Source organism: Phaethon lepturus, unplaced genomic scaffold, assembly GCF_000687285.1.
Source record: "Phaethon lepturus isolate BGI_N335 unplaced genomic scaffold, ASM68728v1 scaffold316, whole genome shotgun sequence".
In the NCBI taxonomy this organism is placed as follows: Eukaryota; Metazoa; Chordata; class Aves; order Phaethontiformes; family Phaethontidae; genus Phaethon; species Phaethon lepturus.
The window spans coordinates 23,026-45,550 of NW_010546704.1; the positions used below are offsets into that span (position 1 = coordinate 23,026).

At 40.5% G+C, this 22,525-nt stretch overlaps 1 protein-coding gene across 1 annotated transcript in view; it reads right to left on the reverse strand.

Moving 5' to 3' along the window:
- Positions 1-13,259: 13,259 nt before the first annotated feature.
- KCNG4 (potassium voltage-gated channel, subfamily G, member 4) overlaps positions 13,260-22,525 on the reverse strand; it is an 18,016-nt gene continuing 8,750 nt past the window's right edge. Inside the window, exon 2 of the mRNA XM_010289367.1 lies at positions 13,260-14,045. Within this exon, the coding sequence (XP_010287669.1) occupies positions 13,260-14,045 (786 nt within the window). The remainder of the gene's footprint in view (positions 14,046-22,525) is intronic.

Genomic DNA, 22,525 nt, shown 5'->3' on the forward strand with positions numbered 1-22,525 from the left:
ACTGCTGTCCTGTGGGAGGGGAAATGGTCACATTTTTGTGGTTGGGTGCACGCCACACAAAAGGCAGGCTTGACAGTGCTTCGCAGACAAGTCAGTATAACAGTGAAAATCAGTGAGACCTGGTGATGACAAGCTTTAGGACTATAATGAAAGCCACATTTCAAAACGTGCTTTTATGGCAATGAGACAGCTCTCCTACTTTCTACGTGTTCCAGCCCAGTTCCCTGTGCATGGACTTGCCTTCTTAACCTTGTCCACTGTGCTTCATTTTTCTCTTTTTAATTTGCCTCCCTCAGATCTTCCCACTGACTCACTTGCTAGCACATCCTTCTGAGACGTTTTAAAAATAGATGGCTGAAAATAAGAACATTACATAAAAATATGGAACCACTAAGACACATGGAAAATGTTCTTAATAAATCACTCTCCCTCCTTTACCTTTTGCATTGACTGTGAACTCTTTTGAGCAGACATCTTAATTCTCTCTACAGGTAATACACTCAGTACACAATGTTGCTGGACCTACAGACAATTAGCGATGAGTGACCCTGTGTCAGACTTTGATTCAGTCATTTCAGTGACTTAATGTGAAGGAAGAGTCTACAGGCCAGACTGGATGACCAAAATTAAAATCAATTTTGGCTTCCAGTTCAATGGAACCACATTTGTAGGTGCCTGTCAATGTAACATGGTATAGTAATAACGACAGTGTTCAAGAATAATTGTTTTAAGAATTTCATGCTGTACTTCAAATAGCATTGGATATCACACTACTCGGTGTAAAAACAATCCATTGTCAAAAATATGACACTTATAGATTAAATAAATTTACTGTAATATAAAAACATGATGAAGGAATTTAAATCTTTTAAGCATGGCATTTAATCTTTTGCCCATATAAAGATGTGAGTTCATTTTCAACATTCCCTATTTTCCTATTTTTCTTGTATTACTAACTTGAATTCTCTTTTGGTTTTGTGGTTAGATTTTTTAATCTGGTTTACTTCTGTTTAATTTCAACAGAGATTTATCTGCAGGAGAAAGGCTGAGGCTTAAAGATGAATTAGTTTTGTTGTTTTCATCCCACCCACCTTTTCAAGTTTCAGAAGGATAGGGAGTAACTGTTTGCTTTTCTGTATGCTTGCACACATTGTATTTGCATTTGTAAATGACAAAATACTAGCCTGATTTTTAATACTTCTGTAATTTGGTCCATTTGCTCTGATACATTAAAACAAGAAGTAATTTGTTTCACCAGGAGCTCCCAGGTAGCTTTTGAAGCTATTAGTTGGAGCTTCCATTCTGGAGAGGTACACATCAGTAATCAAGTCTATTTACTTCTTTTGGTGTGAATTCATTGTGAAGGAGGGCTGGTCCTGAGCTCTCTCTGTGACTGATGCCTCTAAACTGGGAAAGGGGCTGGTATAAAGTCTATGGCAAAACCCACTGCCTTTTTAAACAGGGGCAAAAAAGCTGGATTTCTCAGAGAGTGCCTAACACAGCATTCTTTTGGTGCACTATGTCCTGGGAAACTTACTGTGTCATTTTCCTCCCTAAGGACATTATCTTCCATGTAAAGATGTATGTTCGGATGAATGTCAGCTAAAGCTTTTCCCTTTCTTTTCTTCTTTTTGCTTGCTTGCAGGCCATTACAAACAGACATAGAGCCACAGCAAGTGAAGAAACAACTCTGTGTTAATTAATCAGGCTGGGGAGTGAGGGCCAGCTGCAGTTGTTATAAATTGCTAGGAACAGCATGGAAAATTCAGACTGTTGGGTAGTCAACATGCTGGCAGAGAGAAGGAAGAGTATCTTCTTTTTCTGTAGAGAATTTAGGCTGGTGGGAATAAGGGGATGTGCTAGTTTTGGCTGGGATAGAGTTAATTTTCTTACAGCAGTTAACATGGGGCTGTGTTTTGGATTTGTGCTGGAAACAGTGTTGATAACACAGGGATGTTTTCGTTATTGCTGAGCAGTGCTTACACAGAGTCAAGCCCTTTTCTGCTTCTCACCCCAACCCACCAGCAAGGAGGCTGGGGGGGCCCAAGAGGTTGGGAGGGGACACAGCCAGGACGGCTGACCCCAACTGACCAAAGGGATGTTCCATGCCATAGGATGTCACACTCAGCATATAAAGCTGGGGGAAGAAGGAATGGGGGATGTTTGGAGTGATGGCATTTGTTTTCCTAAGTAACTGTTATGCGTGCTGGAGCCCTGCTTTCCTGGAGATGGCTGAGCCCCCGCCTGCTGATGGGAAGTGGTGAATGAATTCCTTGTTTTTTCTTTGCTTGCGTGAGCAGCTTTTGCTTTAATCATTAAACTGTCTTTATCTCAACCCACAAGTTTTCTCACTTTTACTCTTCTGTTTCTCTTGCTGTGGGGGAAGGAGCGAGTGGCTGTGTGGGGCTGCCAGCTGGGGTTAAACCATGACACGACATGTTTCCTCTGTCAGTCTTTAAAGTTAAAATGAGTTTCTCTTGCATTATTTATTGGTTGTAGGGTTTCATGTATCCCTTCTGAGTGCTGGAGGAAAGCATTGCATGCAAGTTCTCTGCAAGGCATCTCTACTGAGATAAGCTGAGGGGTTTAATTAAGTTATGGCTTGAATGTATTGAAGGTAGAGGAAAAGCGAGCTTGAAGTCCAGTATGCTGAGATCTGCCAATATCCTTATCTTTGTAGCTGAACAGATCTCATGTTCCTTCAAATCCTATTTACAGCATTTCTTTCTAGTGGGAACTCTGGGCTAAGTAATCTGCCTGATGCCACTCAGATAGTAGTTTGACTAGCTACTGTATTCTGGGGTCAAATCATGCTTTTGGCAACCTATCTACTATGCATTTACCTCCTACATGTACAGCTAAAGGCAAACAATGGAGGCAATTGTTTTCTTTGGGGTCCTTGTTATATACAAAATAATCATACCTGACTCTGAATATTCATGCTGACTCTCTAAGCCTTCTTCCCTTAACACTAGAATACATTCCTGCCCTCTGGGTAAACCTGAATAAAACTTAACGTTAATTTGCAATCTTCTTGCCTTCATGCTAAGCTACCCAAGATATTTTACTGTTAATTTCACAGTTCTCAGAACCTCAAGGCAATGTAGCACCTGTAAAGTCTCAAAACTAGTGAACTATGGCTACAGTTTAGGAATGAATGCAATGGTCTAGGGAGCTTAGAAATGTGCTCAGCATTACATGGGTTTTTGTTACTTTGTCATCCAAAGTATCTTGTAGATTTGTTCTAGCTCTCATTGCTTCTGCAGGGGACAATGCATGCCATGGCTCAAGTAAAAGGAGATTATGGAAGGGGATATGTGAAGACAAAAGCATGACAAGGATCTCTAGGTGATTCTGGGCAGGTGGTGTAAAACCGAGCATTTAGAATATGAAAGGGTGCAACTGGTAACTGAGGAAGAAAGCAGAAAAGCTCAGCTTGTATTTGTTATAGTGGGCAGGAAGTCCTTTGAGTCAACTGGAAATAACTGTAGCAAGGAGCTTCCTCTGCAGAAGGAGTCTGACAACTTTTAATTGAGTTGCACAAGATGCATGCTTGAAAGCAGGGGAGGGATAAGAGGAGCACCAAGGAGAAGTACGCAGTAACTGGAGGCAGCCCTAAGAATCGTGTGCGTTTCATAATGAAAACCTTTCGGCAAGACTTTCAGAGAGGCTGGAGCGGAATCTTCAGTGTCTGTGTCCGTGGTTGAACCACTTGTATACCTTGTATATCCTGGAGCAATCATCGTTGGACAGCAGTGCAGGAAGAAAGCAGAAATACCCCATGCTTAGTTTCCCCCTAGAGAGGAAGCGAGGCCTGGCTTGGAAGAAGCCAGGAAGGAAGAAGGTCTTGCACCAACACTTGTTTGAAGGAAGAAGCCATGCTAGCCCTGTTACCCTTTATCTCATCTCACCTCAGAGGCAGGATGCACTGGAGAGTACAGCTGGCAACCATAAAAAGTTGACAGCCACAAACAGCGTTGTGGTGATGTATCTAATGTATTATACATAGTCATTTTTAATAGGATAATGGCAAATAAGTAAATAAAGTGGCATAAGTATAGAGTATACATTCCATTCTCCCAGAACAGCTTCTGGCTCTAACAGGAGAGGACCCATCAGTCTGAGCACCGAGTTAGCTGCTCCTTTACCTTGCTAAGTTGTGCAGGTACCACTAGATGGCTGTCAGACAGAAGATGTGAGGACCTCTGGGAGAGCATCTACGGCAGATCAGGATTCAACACAGAGCCTTTACAACGTGGTTTTGAGGTGGGGTCTTAACTGTCAGAAAGCTTTGGAGGGAGAGAGAGACTTAATCATGCTGCATTGTGTTTTTATGATGTGAATTGTCACTGTTAATTATAAATGAACTAATGTGTTGGCTTGAAAAGCATCACTCAGAGGCAGGGTCCTCATGGTCTGCTGTGGGGTTTCATAGGCTGGAGGCATCTCTGTGAGCCATTGGTGTTAGGTTAGGTGAACTCTGATGGTAGTTCACATGTTGTTTTCCTTTTTTCAAGTTAGTGTTATAATTTGTGTAACAGCATTAGAAGTGTATCTCAAAGCTGCCTTGTGTCAATACAAAGTGTTTGTCTCAGAAGGCAGTAACAAAACTGAGAAGATCCTGCATAAGAAGGGGGACCAGCAGTGACATGACTGTAGGGGTCCTATTTGGCCCCTAGTCTTAGGCTCAGATTTGGCTGGAACAGAGCCCCTGAAGAGTGAGCACATCATCCGTCCATGTGTGCTTCACTTCCCTGATGGACTGGAAGAGTGAGAGAAATCCTAAACACTGATGTCTTAATGTTGGCTCAACACCAGAGTGGTGTTCCTGCAGACTCAGTTGCATTCATCTGGACATTTGTTGATAAGATGCTTTTTCAGTAATTTTCTTCAGTCAGTAAAAGTACACAGAGCGACTGTATTGGGAGGGAGGCCAATGCAATGTTACAAAGATACGCTTAACTCCTCAGATGTGCAACTGCAGGTCACAGCTGGGGAGATGTTAACTTAAAAATTGTCTGCCACAGCACAGCATATTTACTGGTCCTCCTAAAGCCTATGAATAAAAAATGGATTGCCCCTGTGCAGCACAAGAGGTATTGAATGGAAAGAAAGAATAACTGTGGCAATTAGTGAGCTGTGGAAATTGGAGTAATTTCTTACAGGCAAACCCACAGGTTTCCTGAGGAAAAACCTCCATTAGTACCTGTTCCTCTAGACCTGCTTTGCTGCTATCTCATGAGACGCTGTCATGCAAATACAGTTCCCTGGGACAATTCCCATGCATGAATTTTGGCAGGGTTAAGCTCTGTGCAGAGTCTTCAGCTTAAGCTGCTTGAGTTACCCACCACATCTTGGAAGATGAAAACTATTAAACAGAAAAGCAGTTTAGGAGAAATGAGTGCTATTGCTGTCTTGTTATGTTCAGGGTACTTCAAGACTTTTTGGCTGTGGTTCTTGCTCTCTGAATAAAATGAGAGAATCGCATAAATACTGGCAGTCCTCAGTGCTGCTTTTAAGCACAGTTGAGCAAGCAAACAGCTATGACTATGCCAGCTTTTCTCTCAAATAAGCATGCCCTTAAGGAGCAGGTTCAGCACCTCCTTGTAGTTATAACTGGAGTGTATTCTCTCCCATGCACAGGAACATGATTGTCTAATAGTGGTTTACAGGTTGGGATATTCCCTGCTGTGAGAGACCCTTCGGTGGCCCCTCTTCTCTCTGTTGGAAACAGGATAAATCCAGAACTGCATGCCTTTTCTTCCAATTTCCCACCCAGAATCAGCTGTGGTGGAAATCTTTGAAGGTCTTATGAAACTTCCTCCCTTTTGGAAATGTGGGTGTTTGGGAGCGTTCGATGTAGCTGTTTCAGAGAGTGCATGGTCTGTGTTTTTAGGAAGATCAACATATAAAACTACAGCATGCAGTGGTAGGAGTATAGATAAGAATGGAAGTACAAAGGCTTGTGTTTATGTCTGGGTTTGCAGTTTGTGTTGCAGGGGTCACAGTCCAACAAAACTTGTGAAGCCTGAGGTGTTGATTGTGGTTGGTGGTAAAAGAAAGGTTGAACTTTCTCTTCAGCTTTCTGATTGACTTTTTTAAATTTCAGAATCACTTGATGAAGGAAGAGAAAGACAGCGAACATGTTGCAGCAGTGTAGAAGTGCTTACAGCCATACACTCAGCTGTGGTAAGTTGGATTAAGTCTATGGATTTTAAGAGTGATGCTGGTTTACAGCGCATCTAGTCTGCTTTTCTTTTTTTTTTTTGGTATCCCAAGCTGACGTACAGAAGCAGGCAGTGTGAAACACAGAGGTCTTTTCTAAAACCAGTCAGAATCTGTGTTACTTCAATGAAATAAAGCATAGTCAAGTATAAATTTAAACTAACTTATCATAATATTTAATTGCACTTCTTAGAGTTTTCAGTATACTGGGTGATTCAAACTCTCTAGACTTTCACAAAGCCAGAGTCACTTAGCAGCTCACAGGAATTATCCGACAACCTGCAAAACCAGGCCTTTACTTCATTTCTATTTCCGCAAACAGTGATTAAGGACCAGCAAACCTATTATCCTGTATTGCTGACATGTTTTGCTCTTTTGGGAGATAATTTGAAACTGATTTATCTGTTGTTCTGTGTAGTGTTCCCTCCAATATTCTTGCTCTTGAAATGCATTTCACTGTTTTTTGGTGTTTTGTTTTTTTATTTTAATGCCACCTGTGTAATAACTCTGAGGAATGGACCCTTGGTTACGGTTTTATTCACGAATGCAAAATTCTGTAGACAAAATGCCATTTTAAATTCTGTTAGAACATTTCATAATCTCTGAATCACTGATGGGATAAATCTATTTGACCTTCAATTTCCCTTAGGTGTCTTTGTATCGGTATGAAATTAGTTTAATTTGTTTAAGCATGCATACTTACACCTGAATGAGCTGATAGCATTATGTTTATCAACTCTGGAAATGACTGTACTAAATCCTATGGACTGCAAGCACCATTCAGGGTATGAACCTAGGTATCAGACTTGGAATTACAGATAAAGCTGGTTTCAACCTATATGGTTTCACCTTTCTTTCCTAAAAATACATAGTAATTGTGCTGTATGAGTCTATTAATGTATCTTTGCTGAACTGTGTAATAATTTTTTTCTTTAATTATGAGTAGCTCATAGCTTTTTCACCTCTCTGAAGCTTTGAAATTTCCTGGAGTTTATTGCCTTTGAGCTGAGATGATTTTTGTGAAACTCTCATATAAAGGTCTATCAGAGGTAGAACAGCTCTAACTAATCTGGTGTGGAACTAGGCAGTCAGGAAAGCTTCAGGATAGCTAGGTAAAAGTAAAACATCAGACTAATGAAAACATATAATTTAGAGAAGTAGATCCTCAAGGCATAAAGTTTTATGATTGTTACCTGCTTTGTTGTTCTGATGAAGGTATTGCAAGAAGAGTGATTTACAAGTGAAATTTTAATTAGAAAATTTTAATGGATATTTTCCTAAAAGACGGTGTAAGACACTTGGAGGGCAGTACAAGATCTGTTGATTGAAGGACATAAAGCACTTTCTTTGTTTTTATTAGTATTCTCTGCTCATGAGTGCAATCCAATTATCTTTAGTATTTGTCACACAGTACCTTTAAGGTTATCCATTTTAATAAGAAAATTCTTTAACGAGATGGCTTTTTGTGTAGCAAATGAACAGTTCCTGATGTGGGGTTCCAAAGTGGGCAGGTGAAAACAAAAGATGAAAGCTGTGGAACTAGGAAAGTACTTGGTTATTGTCCTGTCTGTGTGGGAAGCGATGTGGGCCTGGATGCAGAGTTAAAACAAACGGTGGAACATCAGCAAATGATCATGCTGTTTGTCTGAAATTACGTGAAATGTCATTGGATTCTCACAGAGGCATTGTGAGGTCTTCATTGCCCAGCAAGGTCAATATAAATTGTACCTCATCTACTTTAACTTGAAGCAGAAGAAAAATTCTGTAGCGCTCCATTTGTTCTTACTGAGAATAGTCACAGTTTCATGAAAGCTGATGGAATGAAATTATTTTGAAGAAGCTGAGCTAAAACCTGTTGACTCGTAGTTAGTGTCTAACTGACTAATCTTTGGCTGAATGCTAGAACTGGCAAGCAGGAAATTTTGGAATATATTATGACTTTATTATATGCATGTAGAGTTCTCTGCTAATACGTTAAATCCTAAAGCATTTTTTTAAACAAAATTGTCAGGTATGAAGCAGTAGACCTTTTCATTTAAGATTTAAACATTTTAAGTGTTGTTTCAGGACGATTAAGTTTTATTACTTAGTTATGGTACTTATTACTGGTGATATAACAGACTATAACTTTCAGAAGAGAAACACTGGAGGGGTATTCTACAGCCATTCCCTTTTAGACATATGCTTGATTTTTACAACTGGTGTAGTTATGGCAGGAATCGAGTATGGAAATAATGAAATCTGAGCTGGATTTTTATCTCTCTTGCTGAATCTACTGCAATACCCTGCGAAGGTACTTCTTAAGGACTTCTAGTTGGTGCTGATGATCCAGGCCTGCAATTTTTATGTGAGTTTCCTTGGTACTATTCTGCATGCTGATCTCTCTTATAGTAGCTTTGGGTTAGATTTTTTTTTTCCCCCTCTATGTGAGCTTTTCTTGGAGATCAAGGAACTACAGGACCACTAAACTTTGGGGAAAATAAGCTTTTGAGAATTAGCTTCTATCGGAAGTAAAATGGTAAAGATAGGAGCACAGAGGGAAGGGAAACACCAAAGTTCTTTCTCTTCATCATCTTTTCCTTGTGAATATCATTTTAATACTCCAGAAAAACAAAATTAGAGTAATGTAGAGTACTAGGTTTCATCCTAATACTGCAAATTAAGAACTGAAGGCTCCTAACAAGGTCTGCACCCCATATGCAACACTCGCTTAGCCCCAGCTACTCAGGGAGTTCTGCAGACCTCCGTCGAGCTGAATGCTGGTGTCCTGTAAGGAGAGAGGAGGATTCAGCTCAGTCTCTGTGCTTTGCCTGCTGGGAAAATCCAGTTTAATGCCCCATGTCAGAGGCCGGGGAGAACCCAGTGTGCATATGGAGTACCTCGTATATTCACAACCTTGTCCCATTTCTTAGGGCTTTGCCAGGTATTGTGCCATGTGCTAGGGCCCTGGGAAGTGGTGAAAGCCCCATTTAGCTCAGATAAGTCATGGCTACAGGTGCAAAATAGTTCACAGGAAGGAATTTAATACTTTCAGTAAAATGTTCGAGAATATCTAGCTTTTTACCATGCAGGAACTAGACTCAATGTAGGAAATGTGAGTATTATATCAGCCTTTTATCAGTTGTAGCTTTAAAACATGTGGCTAATAATTTATTACTTGTAGAAGTAAAAACTTTCTAATGCTCCTTCAGGGAATGTGCTGTACTTTTCATTTCCTTGACCTTCTAGGTTTTCACATTATTTATAGATTACTGCAATGTATTAAAATAATTTTCTGAACAAAAAAAAGGGGAAAAAGATCTTTCATTAGGAATAAAATCAGAGAAGGCATGCAGAGTGTAATTTTTATCAGCGGATGTGCTTAGTTGTTCAAAGAACTGCAGAATAATGTTTGGGTATGTTTGAAATAAAGATATTGACCAGTACAAGTTTTAAATAGTTCTGCTATAATTTATGCATAGGATATGCAGTACACTTAGTGAATTCTTTTGCAATGTACTCCTAAAATAATGTACTATTCCCTCCAATGAATTTATGTGACTTAAGTAATAAACCTGGTAACTTTAATTATATTATGAATACTAGTGACTGGATGCAAACTTCAGATTGCCAAAGACAGATGAAAAGCAAATTTCAGGAGTTCTAACAGTAGGTTGAAATAATAAAATACCGAACCTATGAAGCTAATGGGAGTTTATTACCGAAATAATAATACATCCATCTTATGTAATGCTTCTCTACCAGAGGAACTGATGAAAGTCAAAGAGGAGAAACAGCTGGAGAATAGCCAAGAGGTATGAGGGCTGCAGTGAGAATTTCAAACAATTTGCAGAATCCCTGAAGAAATGAGAGTTAGGTCAAAACAAAGGTCTTAGCCCCTCAGTACTATTTCAACATCATAGAAAATCTGCATTTAGTCTGTGATCAGAACCCATTCACTGTGTTTGGATTCCAAGTCAGAGCAGTAATTGGAAGGGTCCTGTATCGCCTTTTTGTGTGATCCTGTCACACTGTCTGGTGTCCCTAGCTGGTTTGCAGAGCAGCACATCTATCAACTTCCCCAAACAAAGCAGCATGGTGGGGAGATTTGTGGGTCCCTTCATTATACAGTAGAGTTGTTGCTGTACCAGAGTAGAAATTTGAGGCTTAAAAAGAAATACGTTGGCGAGGGCTGAACAACATGGTTTCCTGTGCTGCTGCTAGGATTTAGAGTCAGGGAAAAGGCTTTGAACTAAGAGAAGCTGGATGCCAGGCGCCTAAACTGCTCTTTTAATTAAATCTGGTTATGAAATGATATGATCTTGGCAACAACAATATCTGCTGATTGTAACTGCTTGTTCTGAATTTGTTAGTCAGTTGAGTTACAAAGGAACTAAATGTTCCTCTCAACATATTTTTTCCCTCCCTAGTAACACAATGAATCATGAAGGACATTTTCCATGAAAGTTGGTGCAGCCCAGACCCAGCTATTGGAAGAGATTAAGTTGGAAACAGAAATACATGTTTTGCTGAAAGTACAAGCACTTACTTCACTGTTAAACACTGGTGATTTTTTGTTTGTTTGTTTTACCTCCATGTTTCAGCACATTCTTACATTGTGTTTTGGAAGAATTTACACGAGCTTAAATGCTTGACTGAGTCAAGGTTTGGATTGCTGTGAATTTGGATGCATGCTATGTCCACAACCCCACCTACATCACAGAACCTGTTGGACATTCTGCTATTAGAAGTACTTGGGCAGTAAAAGCCCCAGTATTTTTCCAGCCATCTACATGTTTAGAGCAATGTGGCTGGGCTACGTTTCCACAGGACCATGTTGAACTATCTCCTGAACTAGCAAGAAAACTGTTAACTAGAAAAAGCAAATCAGTTGCACTACCTAATTGCTGTATTTCCAAAGAGTGTGTCAGTGGGGTGAAATGTGTTTTTAAAGACGTGGCTGTTCTGCATCAGGGTACATGTTCTAGCAGGGATCGGTCAGCACAGAGCAAGCACTGTGTTTGGCTCTGCCAGACCAGAGAGGCAGAAGTGGACTGTGCAGGGTATTGTGGCAGTGTGTGATTGTTGTTCCTAAGAAACTGGAATAACCGTAAAGAAATACAGAGTCTCCCAGAAAAATGCAGGTGGCATCATTATGCACAGGATGCCGGAGAGGTCTGGGTCATGGTCCAGATCAGGGTTGGATATTGTCTGCTTTACAATCTAAGTAGTCCTATGGTAGGCAAAAAAAAAAAAACTAATTGCAAAAAATAAAAAAATCAAATGGACCTATGCATAAACTAGCAGAAATGCCACCCTTTACATGGCAAATATAAATACCTGTCATCTAGTGTCAGCTTGTTCCAGTTGTGTTGGAACACCCCATCTATAATCCGCTACAGTTTCTCTGGTTTAAATCATAGGGTCAATAGCGAGATAAATCCAACAGATTAATTTGAGTCACATGATCCAAATTGGGCCAACAACTGTGCTTTTCTGTACTTAAGCTATGCAGAGCAGCGAGGATAGTATCTAAAAAACAAAGCTCCCAAATGCCTGCATGAAGTTGCATAACTCTGCAAGTGACTGTGTGTGTGTGTCCACGTGGGAGACGGGTCACAACGCCTGGAAGAAGCCCCTGGGCTCCAAATTGCACCGTCCTGTGCAAGAATGGTGCCTGCTGGAAACTGGAACTGAATGGTCACTTCACTGAGCTTTGCTCCATCACAAGGTCATGGGGACCGTGGTAGGATTTAAGAGATGAAAGCTGCAAATCTGATTAAAAATTGATTTATGCCTTGATTCACCTCAGTACTTAAATACATGCCAACGTGTCAAAGCGTGTCAAAGTTCTGTGGGTGTCAACAGGACTGCTTACACACTGAGGACCTGTGAGCTGACGCAGGCCCTAAACACACAGGTGTTTGCACAGACCCAGCCTTCATGTCTTGGTATCAGTTTTCACAGCATCTGAAAGGTCGAATTGTGAAAGATCATCTAAACTATCCCATGAAGCAGCATTGTTGACTTCTGTGTGGTCCTATTGCTTTCTTCTGGCTATACTTGGATATCCCAAAAGAGACATCTTCCACTTGCATTAGGAAGTCACTCCCACTGCCTCTCTGGCAATCGTTCACCTAATTCTTTGCTGTTTATACCTTTGGGTACTTCTGAGCTATCATCTCTTGATAGCTCTTGAAAATATCATTTTCAAGAACTCTATTTTTTAATCTTTCTTCCAGAGAAGCTATCACCATTCAGTGAAAAAGATAACACCAACTCTTTTATGGTCGATAAGCTTGGGGGTTTTTATTCCTCATTAATATTTTAAATAAGTATATGAAAAAGAAGTTTGAAAACTTTTGCTTCTAGTATGAAAAGTTTACGGTTTGCAGACCACAACTCCATTTCAAGCAAATTCTCTTGCAAACAATATGTATTTTATACAATAGCAGTGTAATTTGTTATTTATAGATTGATCGTCTGGCTACAGGCACACGTTGAAAGCTTTCACATACAGTGCTTTTATTTTAAGCTTATTAGTGGCTTTAGATACAGAATTCAGATTTGTATCGAGGCTTCTTCTGTATGCCTGGTGGATGAGCATTGTATAAACAACACTGGTGCGTAGCCCTGAAAGAATGCATTCTAATGCATTCTAATGCTCAAGATCTTAATTGCAAGAACATTGGAAACTCAAAGGCAAATAAAATAACAAGTGTATTTGTGCCAACAGAAGCTGTTTTGTTTGTTACGTGCTCAATATTAGGTATTCAGCAAGATACATGACTGGCAGAGACAAAGTTTGTTCTTATTAGTCATAGAGAAGAATGAATATTTATTATTGAATAAACTCTGACTTTTGACATTCTCAAAACCTCCAGCTCCATAATGATGTGTTGGAGCTATGTGTGTTGGCTTGACTGCTTATTATACCTATGCTGGCAGAGAAAAATAGCGTCGTAACCTATGTTGTTGCTTTGCTTTGTGTGTTATGTTGACATACATACGTGTGTATTTCTATGCCTGTTCTTGGGAATGTTTTACAACCAGGCTTAGTTCCCTGTGTAAATGTATTTGATTGGTGATGCTTGATCCTCCAGGATCAAGCTGTCAGTGTCGTTGAAGGTGTCACTTTCACCAGAGTGATTGGCATTTTTTACTCTGTTAAGCCGAGACTGCAATCGTTCATGTTCCTTTCTCAACTCCGAGTAGGAATGGGAGAAAGTGTGGAATATTGACGTTGCAGGAAATGACATGATGAGAATCCCACTGAGGATGCTGCTGAGAGCCACCATCTGGCCTGGGACGCTCCGAGGTACCATATCTCCATACCCCACAGTGGTCATTGAAATGATAGCCCACCAGTAAGAAGCAGGTATGCTTGTAAATTCAAGCACCTTCCCGGATTCGTTCTCAGCTAGATAGACCAAAGGAGAAAACAGTGTGACAGCCACGCATAAGAAGAGTAAAAGCAGGCCAAATTCCCGTGTGCATCTCCGAACTGTGAGGCCCAAAGTCTGCAAGCCCAAGGAGTGTCGGGCAAGGCGCATTACGTACAAGATCCTCAAGGCACGTAAAACCCGTAGCACCAAACCAACCTTCTCCAAATATGTGTTGCTGCTTGGCCTGTCGTCCTCCTCATTTGAGTCATCCTCTGAGAAGATGAGAGAAATGTAATAGGGTGAAATAGCCAAGAAGTCAATTATATTTAGGGGTCCTTTGAAGAATTGACACTTGCTCCTTGCCTGAATGAATCGGAGGCAGAACTCCAGGGAAAACCAAGCTACACAGATGGTCTCTATGACGAAGATGTAATAGCACTTCTGGGAACACTCGCCCTGAAACAAAAGAAAAAAACAATTAAATAAAAGAACGGTCTGTGAACCAGCATCCAAAAACACTAAGGAAGAAGCAGTATGTATCTGCTTGAGTCACTGGTATCAGAAATAAACAAATCCTAGCTAGCAGGTAGTCGTATGGCAGCCATCTTTCAATGGTGTATAGACAATAATGAGCATGTGAAATATCTGAATGAACAGATATATTTACCTGCTGATTTTTATTAGATTGCTTCTTCCATTCGAAAGGAATGAAACTAGTCTCTGTATAAAGTCTTGGCATGAAGCCTATAAGTCCCAAATAAGTCCCACTTTCTCTCACAAAGAGAAATTAATTTAAACTTGATTGGTTTATAAGCCTGTACAAAAATAAGTTTCTCTTCAAAAGAAAGATGTTTTAATCTAAAGGTAGGTAACAGCAAGTGGCTGTGTGGTGCTTAGTTGCTGTCTGGGGTTAAACCACAACACCACCCAGTAGGCGAAACTTGCTTTGAGGAATCGTCTTACAGTATTGAGGCTACATTCTACAAGCAGTATTTTCTCAGTATTGTTATCAAAGGAATTGCTTTAGTTGAACTACCTTGGATTCATGTGTTTTATTTTTCCCGAGCTAAAAAAATAAAACTACTTTTGGCCTATTCTAGTGAAACAAAGAGGCAAAGGTAAATTAGCTAGTAGTTATTTGTGTAAGATTACATTGAGCTTTGCCCTGTAGTGATGGGCAGCCACTAGGTTACATCCATCCAAGGAGTGAGCTAACAGATGGGCACATCGGTCACAGGGCCTGAGGTGTACGTGCTGCCTCTTTCATATGCACAAGTGTCTGCTTACTGTATTCCAACTGGCAGAAAACAAACAACAGTTTCCTGCCACCGTTTTTTGCTTTATAGAAGATAAGATACAGCAATGAAAGCAGCACGTACTGCTTTAGTAGCTAGACACCTCCCCTGAAAGGACCACATTGTTTTTAAATACTGGTGTGTCTGCTTTCTTACACGCCCTATCTATCCTATTGGTAAATACATTCCTGTACCTGCACACAGAATTCACATGTTCTTAAGAAACCTGGTCTTGTGATTGGACTAATGCTGGTTTTTTGCCTTTAAGCGTTGTGAATAAGTTTATTGAAGAATTCCACTAAACAGGTATTTGTATGATAACTTCACAGTGGCATGCTGCTATTTACATTAAGTTCTTGCATCAGTGCAAATATTCGGATTACAGTTCTAATCCAAAACCAGTTCAAGTGAACTGGAGTCTTTCATGGACTTTGGCTGACTTTGAAGCAGCCTTGTGTGCTTTTCTCTGTGAGCACATTATCATAACACTGGCATATGGAGTGTACAGGGTTTGAATTTTGGTGAAGATGAGAAATCTCAGCTATAACTGGGAACCAGAGAAAGGGATTGACTAGTATCACAGTGCTTTGAAATTCCAGGCTGGACTCAGAATATGTGTTGTCATTGCATGTTCCAGAAAACCAAATGTAGAAGGCAGTAATTTCATTTTAGATTTTTTAGGCTGCTTGAAAATTAGTATTTAGTAAATAACTCTTTCCAGCTACAACTTTGGTACATCAAGGTTTAGCAAGGTTAAAGAGTCTTCTCCTCGTATTCTTGCTGAACACGGACTTGCATCTCGGAGATGTTCACAAGTGCAGAAGGTCAAGCAGAACAAGGGATGACGAAGGAGGATCTGTGCAGAGAAAGAACCTCCTTTTGGGAGAGCAGAGTGGCTATGTGTTATTCAGGAATAACTGCCGACCCTTGGTTCATGAAAGGCTTTTTTGTAACCTCTGGAGAATGACGTTAGAGCTGCCGTATGCATCTTTCCTGATAGCCTGTCTCTGAAATTAAACCATTTAGAGGAACAGTCCCTCATGCAGTGTTATCCATTCTCAACCAAATTTCACGAGCAATATTGATTAAAAACACCACAGGAAACACATACCCCTACTGCTAATTAAACTTAATACCGATGTTCCGTTACTCTCTGCGTTGCAATGCAATGTTGGTTTTTTAGGGTGTCCCTTGTGATTGTGCATTACTGCTGTTCTTGGGAGTAACAAGTCTTTTTGTTCAGGCAGTGTTTATGTCATCGGCTATCTGAGGTTCCCCGGGTAAAATGGTAACATATCCCTTATGTATATGTTTTACTCTGTTTAACCCTCAGAATAATTTAGCTCTGTAGCACTGTTTGGGGATTTTTCCTCCTCCTGCACAGTAGAGTCAAGATCAGAATTTATCTCTTAACGTAAACATCACAAAAGATAACGAAGACTTGGCCCTGCTAGAGTTGCGCGTGCAGGATCAGGTTATAGCCCCGTTTGAAGTCATTGCCATGGCAGTGCCTAGAGTGCATTGATGTTTGCAGAGCTGCTGACTTGGCTTGATGAGACTGCTTGCAATCAGCAGTTATGTTATGCAGTGTTCACTTTTTCCAAGTTGTAAATTATTTGTACAGTGCAGCCTGGCCTGTGCACAGACCTGCCTGTGGTCACTCTAGTGATGTCGCCTGTGAATTATTCATTGTTCCCATCAAGATTTATTTTATTTTTTGGTAACTGGGCCAAATTTCCAGTACATCTGTTGCTGATTTACCTTTATACATTTACAGGTGACATTGCTCGCAGATCATCATGTAGCTTTCACTATTACTTCCTTGGAAAATACAGGAAAAGAAAATTTGTTTGCTGGGAGTTTTAACCATTAAGATCTAGGGTGTCTTTTGAATTGAGTGTGAAATTTCAAGGTATAGCATTGTAAGGACTGGCTGGGAGATTTTTTTTCTTCTCTCCATCCTTGGTTGCCTCCGTATTCCCATGGAAAGTTATATATATTTAGAGAAAGCAATTTGTGTGATCAGCTTCCTTCATTTTTCAGAAGAGCATCCTTCAAATCAAATGTTTCAGGAATGTTACTGTGCATTATATTTCTCTTTTGTGCATAGCTGTGGCTGTAAAGGATGGTGAGTTCTCCCCTGTTAGTACACTTCGTCTTTTTTATGTACTTTGCAAAAGACATTTCAGAAATGTTTGCACATGATTCAAAGCACAGTTCCTTTTTCTGCTGCAGCAAACAAGAGAGTGACAATATCGCAGTCTCTGACACTGTGACTAATGCAGACAATTCTGTGCTTCATTTTTTTCAGAAGAGACAGAAAAAGGAGGATGTGTTTGCTTCAGACGTACCTACACTATGTGAAGGCATGCCGCAAAACCAGCCCTGCGTCTCTCAGGGGGAACAGATTTATCCACACAGCACAGTAGTTCTGTGTGGAGGTGACTAACTTGAGCCCTAGAAATAACGTAGCTGGGCTACCGTCTCACAGCAGGGCCATTTCACTCCATTACATAGTGTAGACGTACCATGATTTAGGCAGTCTCTGTACAACATCTGCTAGAAACTTCCAAGCCTCTTTCTCTGCCTGTCTTTATTTCTCTGTCACCAGTGTCTGGAAGGAGAGCCTAAGACCCTGGCTCTATGGGATTTAATGAGACCATGCTCACTGATTTCACACTGGGAGATAGATTTAATCCAGTGAGTTTGTATGTGAATGTTTTTATTATTTCTATTATACAAATATATTAGGACTATTTGTATATATTATGTAATATATGTGATATGCTTTATATAGAATATCCCTCTGTAATGTTAGTCTCTGAAGATTCTTGATCCTTTTGAACATCCTGTTCAAAAGCAGCAAATATTGGAATAAGAGGGGAAAAAGAGGAGATATTAAGTACCAAAGCCAATTTCTGTTTCTCCTAGTAGTTTTGATGATTTTTAGACCTCAGAGTTCTTTATGTTCCACTTACAACTGTTGTCCGAAGAACAGGCAGAATAACACACTGACTTCAAGTACTGTGTTCTTACCAAAATACGGATGCCTCTATGTAAATGATAGATTTCAAATGTGCTGTTGTCACCAAATTTCCATCAGATGTTGGTTTCTGTCAGTGGACTGTCAAGTTATGGGCCAAATACTCTCATCCATGAAAGGGGCTTTTTGGTAAGTGGCCAATAAAGGAGTTTCTGTGCCACAACGGCTTCTGTATGTTTTCTCTTTCTGAACAAAGCGAACACATTTGAGAAATTGTAGTGATCAGTGTCTGCCAATGCAAAACACAACAAACAGCTCCCACTCTTGACCTTGCCATTAACTAGAGCAGAATTCTGAGCTTTTATTTTGAGATCTTTGAGTCAAATTTGTCACTGACTTCTTTCTCCTCCCTACTGCATTTTCGCATCCAAAGTACCATGATGTAGTAGAACCTAAAAAAGCTCAAAGCCAGTATGGTGTTGACTGTGAACATGAGGGGAAGATGAGGTTTTATTTATAATTGCCCACAACATATTTTGGTTGAGCTTTTTCAACAAAACCCTCTGATGTGTTTTACACTACCGTAGCGTCAATCAGTACTCAAACTAGCATCGACTCTGATGGGAGAACAGTTATCACAAAGCCAGTGGTGAGAGCGTATCTAACTTTTTATACTTTATTTGTCCTACAGATTTACTTTTGAACAATGCAAGAATTTATCAGGATTTATGGAACCTGTCTCTATCTGAAATTCTACAATGTATGACATAAATGTACTAAAATGAGTGCCTGGTATTGATCTTATGTATGAAAAGACCATTTTGGTCAGCAATGAAGGAAACAGTATTTTGTATGTAAAAAGATATATACTGAGCCTGATGCCTGCAATATTGAGTGATTTCTTAAATTTATAAACCACCTCAAAGAAGCAAAGTGGCTGGTTCAAACTTCTGTACCACCAGAGATAATAAGCAATTCATGCTTCCTTTTCATTATTGCCTTCCCCTGTGTAAGGCAATGGCTCATTTTCTGGCTTCTCTTGTGCATTGGAATGTTTACAGTGTTACAGTAAAATTGCTCAGTTTAGGATAATTATATTAACTTCTCTTTAGATATGAAAGAATAGGCTCATAATAAAATATGAGAATGGCAGTACTGAGTCCAGTTAGCCCAGGGCCCTGTTCCAACAGCCTGAGAAAAGAAATGCCCAAGGCAAATCTCCTGGCTTCTCTTTTCCACTCCAGAGCTTCCTGAGCTCAAGGTGGTGTTCATGCAAGCAAACTGAATTGTTCTTCTATAAAGTTTGGCCATTCTTTTGTCTGCTGCCTATTGCATGGAGACTCACTTCTTTGCCTTGAACTCGATCCCCATTAGTTTCATCTGACACCGCTAAGCTCTGTCACTGGAAGGGCGCTGGCTATTGACTGATGTTTACTCGTTTCCTGCCGTTTGCCATTTTGTAGACCTCTGTTGTGGCTGCTGTTGGAGCTTGTTCCCATCCTGAGGAGTTCTACCTGTCAGTCCTTACACAAAGTCGTTCTGCCCGTGTTGCCTTTGTCTGGCCCTTTCCCTTTTTGAGGTGGAAGGGACTGAGACTGCAGTTCTAAAGTGTGGGTGAGCTGTAGGTTATGTAGTCAAATTGATATTCAATCAAAAATTCAACAGATTTTGCTTTTTTATTGTGCACTCTTTAAAAAAGTTTAATCAAGTTGTATCTATGTATGGACAATGCTTAGAATGCAATATTTCTAATAGTGAGAAATTGTGTGACTCCAGTAAGTGTCACTGCAGCTTCCTCAGAGAACCTTTTTTCAAAAGGTTCAGGAATTCAGCACCTCCGAAGCCAGGACTGGCCAGGAGTTACCCTGGTGTGGCGGCTGGATCTCAGACCTCAATTGCACAGGTGAATTTACAGAAGAGTAATGTATTCACTAACTGTGAATTCAAGCTAAATGAATTTGAGGTATGTGCCACTCACAAGATTAAATAAATCAGATAAATTTCCTGATGAAGTGCCCTCTTAGTTTACCAGGAAACATTAGTTAAGGCATAATGACATCTAGGATAATAAACCAAACCAGATCTCAGAGTTATGCTGCACTAACCTATCTTACAAGAGATATAAATCTCATCTAGTGAAAACAATATTTTTACATGCGTCAATAATGGTAGGAATGCCCAGGGGAGACTGAATCAGAATTTCCCCTGCAGAATATGTATCTGGTCTATCCACCTTGGTTTTCAGATGCAACTCACTTTGTTACATTTTCTAGACAAGGAAATAATGCATTATTTATAGATAACGGGATGAGAACACCAAGGAACTATTCTTATGCCTTCAGGATCCGCTCTGTGTTGACCATTTGTGTCCCACTTAGTTGCACTTTAAGACACTGTATAATTAAATTATACTATGGAAAATTTGTTCTGAATCATTACCTGATTTGCCAACTAATTTCCTACTGCCAAAGATTCACCCCAATATCTTTTGCAGTGGTTATTTTACTCTTTAGTCCATTGTAAGGTGGTTTTTCATAAAAGCTGAAGCAAACACAAAACAGAGTGATAATTTATGTTTTCAACATTGCACACTTCAGTATGAACCTCTTATAAAACTGTTTGAGGATTCTGAGTATTTGAACCTGAGTCTGTCTGGGCTGTTAGCAGCTGAAGGCTGTGTTGCACATCGATAGAAAGGGTTTCAGGTTTTTCCTCTGGTCCCCTCAGCAGTATCAACTGGAACAGATCTGTTCTTTCTATTCCTCTGTACAGCACCGTGGAAATCAGTGGCACGATTTTGGTGGCAAGGTAGTGGCTGACTACCTAGCAGCAGACTAATAAAGTTTGGTACTTTTCTGAAAAAGGGTGTTATATTCCTCCCCCCCGCCCCATATTGTGGTCATGGACTCTTCATGTTTTCTTACTGATTCCTAAAAACAACAACAAAAAAGCCAAACAAATCCTTTGTAAGCAGTTTCTGGAGTGTAAAAAAAGGGGACTGAAACAATCTGAAAACATCAGAGGGAAGCATGCTAAGTTTCTCTTAAGCTGAAGAAAAATTGGGGGGGGGGGGAAATCCTGTTATTCCCATTATATTGGGAGTGCAGTGCTGCAGCTGCACAGGAATAGGACAGGTACCACCTTTCTGCCCTTGGTATGAGTGGCTGAACTTCTGTGGAAGTCATTGGTAGCAATCTGAACCTGTTTTCCATGGTGTATAATTTGGGATTTCACACAGTATCTAAACAGGGTGGAGTCTGAGATGTAAGATAGGCAAGCCTGCAGCATTTCTCATGATCTCTTTTCTGTGCTTGCCAGGTAACACTGTTCGTGATGATGTTAGTGATTTTAAGTGTTTCTTGTGTCAGATAATCTATTTCCTAGTTAAATGGTGAAAGTAGCACCAAAGCTTGCAGAACACCTTGCTAATAAGTACTGCTAGATCAGTATATGGATTATTTCAGAATCATGTCACTCCTACAGAGATTAATATTTTCAAAGCTTTAGAGTGGAAATCAATGCTACATCAGCACTATGTATGTGTGTTGCTTATACAGCATACTTAGGAGAAAAGCAAGTAATATTATTTATGAAGCTAAATTGATAAAAGTCCTTGAACCCAGCTAGAAGTCATGACTGAACCATTTATGCAAAATGCGGTTATTCCTAGGGTACATTTATGGAAACCAGCTGGCTTGCCATCATAAAACAAAGGAGTGATGGACAGAAGGGGTCTGAGACTTCTTCCCAGCTTGATCCACCCTGGATGCAGTAGTCATTCCTTCTGAGTAAAGGCTGTTTTTGGTGTTCAGTCACCCATACTGAACAGCCTCAAAACAAAGCAGGGAAGGAATTCATAAAGCAATATGCTTGACTCTTCTTGATTCAGGCTCCTACTGGAGTCCTAAAGGAAAGGTTCCTTAAAAATAGGACCTGGACCTGCTTAGCACTCTGCAGTGAAAGCACAGGCTGCCAGAACATCTTTCACACCAGAATGGTGCCTGGCAGCGTGGCTGATGCAAGGTCACAATTCACAGCTGCTAAACTTACACTGGCATGTCCACATTTTATTTGGCACATTCAAGTACAGCCAGTTACTGCTCAGATCCTTCTCTCTGATCCACACGCTGTTTTGAGGACAGAGGCCAGTGTCCACTGAAGTGGTAGCAGATGGGATCAGCCTGTGTTGTGGCTACGGACCTGCCTTCTGCCTGTGTGTGCTACCCAACACCTAGTGGAGGGGCTTATCTCAGCAAGACTGCTCTTCTTGCGCTCTGGCCTTTTAGCCCACTGCGAGAAAAAACATTCGGCTTGCTTTGTGGAGGATTTAGAAGCAAAACATGCAGAAATTTTCCTCTCTAAGCCCAAGGTTGACATTTCCTGGGCAGGGTGCTGTTTTCCAGCCATTTGCACTTCTCAGGGTTATATGTGGGCACTTCATCCTGGCCTACAGCTCTCCTCCAGCAATTCCCTCTCTGGAAAAAAATATGAGCTAATGTAAAAGTGAAAAAACAAACTTTGGTTCTTGCTCTTGCCTGCCCACAAATCCAAGGCAGTGGGTCTACAGGGTGAGGCTGTAAGTCTAGCAAGGCAGATCGAGACCTCAGTGTAACGGAAAGCAGCTCCTCACCAGCTCCCGGCTGTTCTTAGCTCAGTTG